The sequence below is a fragment of the Telmatherina bonti genome (assembly GCF_933228915.1).
Source record: "Telmatherina bonti genome assembly, chromosome: 6".
Taxonomy (NCBI): Eukaryota; Metazoa; Chordata; class Actinopteri; order Atheriniformes; family Telmatherinidae; genus Telmatherina; species Telmatherina bonti.
Window position 1 is genome coordinate 36,998,708 of NC_136624.1, and position 2,155 is coordinate 37,000,862.

Genomic DNA, 2,155 nt, shown 5'->3' on the forward strand with positions numbered 1-2,155 from the left:
TCAAGCCAGGTGGTACATACTGTATCCCATGTGAGCGGCGTACAGTCCCACCGGGGACACCGGCAGGGAGTGCCTCTGGAACGGGTGCGATCCCGCGTAGGACGCGGGGACGTGCGCGCCGAGAGGAAACGAAATTCCGAAAGCTGGAGGCAGCATCGGCTTGGCTGCCATTTTCAGTTTTTTCCAGCTCTGCCTCTTGCAGACGCTTGGCTTTGGCTCTTCTGTTCTGAAACCAGATTTTAACCTGGGTCTCCGTTAGGTTGAGGGAGCTGGAGAACTCTGCGCGCTCGGCGATGGAAAGGTACTGCTTCTGGCGGAACTTCCTCTCCAGGGCGAGGAGCTGCGACGTCGTGAAGGGGGTCCGGGGCTTTCTGTTCGTCTTGTGTTTCCGCAGGGGACACGCAGGAGGACTCAGCCGTCCTGTGGGGAGAGAAAAGCTGTATCTCAGAAACACTGCTCTATTTCTACAAAAAGGAGAAAGAAAGTAAAAGAAATCTTCCATTTTTTAAAAAACAGAACCCTTAACAACAATAAGTGGTTTAATTGAAGATTATTACGGGTTGTATTAAACCTAAAATCAGTGTACTTTAGGCATATTCTCCTTTTAAAAACATAAACTTCGTGACTTACTGGGAGGTGTGGGAGAAAAAACGTGGGCTCTGGATCCACGAACTTCTCTCTTTACTGTCCGGACTCTCGGGTTTAATCAGCACGTCCTCTGACAGATTCATGATGTCGCCCACTGAAAACGAAGAGCTCATTGGCAAAGCAGGAACCGAAGTCTCCAGACCACCGTAAGAACCGATCCGGGTCCCCTTTCCCAGCACCTGGGACGTCCCAGCAGCGGCATCCGGACTCGGCTCCTCTCTGCGGGGCTTCTTATCAGCCATCAGCGCTTCGACGCTGAACGGCAGAATGGCCACTTTGGGCTTACTGGTCTCTTCTGTAGGACTCAAACTGGTCTGCATTTCCCCTCTGTTGACAAGAACCGAACGGGGAGAGAGATCTTCAGTTTTCAGAGCAGCAGTCAGAGCTGACATGGCGGTCGATGGGGCCATACAGGTCCGGTTGGCACAGCTGAAACGATGGGTTGACTCAGACTGGAACCGTGGGAAGAGCTGCTGCGCTAAGGTGACGCTATCCTCATGTTTATGTGTCCAAATTGAAGCGCAAGGCTGTAATAAGGCAGACGTAGAGAGAGAAGCAGCCAATCAGAAGCCTGGAGGGGCTGGACCTCGTCAAGCGGAAAAACTTCATCAATAGTTACTTTTAATAACAATCAACCGAACATAAACATGTATTTTAAAAGTAATTAGTATAAATTAATTAAGAATAAACTCTAAAATATCCTTTTAAATGATAATATAATAGTTGATGGTTGAAAACTTGGTCTTAAAGTTTTGACACATTGAGCCAAATGACTTTGGCAAGTTTTTACACTTTCCTGCTCCTCCTCATGTGACGGACCTCTGCCTGCTTACTGATGGCTGCAGGGCTCTAATTAAAGCACACAGGCCTTTGCAGTTATTTAGTGGTAATTATCAGGCTTGGGGGGGGGCGCTTGGATTTTTCCTTTTTGACTGCATCCATTAAGGTAAATAATAATGTGGAATCTGCGTGAAGAACGGGATTACCTCTGTATGTCGTTTATTTAACCTTTCTCTCTCTGCTATCTGTTAAAATGTTCATTTAATTGTTTTTTTTTTTTTAGTTGTCTAGTTAAAAAAAACACCTCCGTGGATCCATCTCGGTGGATTCCTGCACAACACGTGCTTTTCTGAATCAGACAGTAGAAAGTTCGGGCCTTGACATTTCGCAGCATTTCTCAGGGCAACCTCTGCATTGCTAATTGCCACGCATAAACAATCTGTCACGATTTGTCAGCCTCCTTAATGGCAGACATGTTGTTTTCAGGCGCCAGCAGCGGCCTGGATCAAAGGCTCCACTTTGGAGAGACGATAGAAAAGTTGAACCCGCTCCGAGGGCGCATGGTGCCGCCTCCTCTTCTACCCGCCCTAGCCTTGGGACACCGAGGCATTCAGCATGAAAAATCTGATCGCACGCCATTTCTATCTATTCTAATGAGAGTTATAATCTCCTCACCCCTGCTACTGGAGGGATTCCTCTGAGCAAGTGTTTCCCAAGAAACGCATCA

General features: G+C 47.8%; 1 protein-coding gene across 1 annotated transcript; it reads right to left on the reverse strand.

Annotated features, from left to right (window-relative positions):
* msx1a (muscle segment homeobox 1a) lies at positions 1–1,058 on the reverse strand (the record flags this gene model as incomplete). Its single annotated transcript, XM_079241956.1, is given in 4 exon segments — positions 1–180; positions 182–420; positions 631–649; positions 651–1,058. Coding segments are annotated over 4 exon segments (846 nt in total).
* Between the last annotated feature and the right edge of the window lie 1,097 nt (positions 1,059–2,155).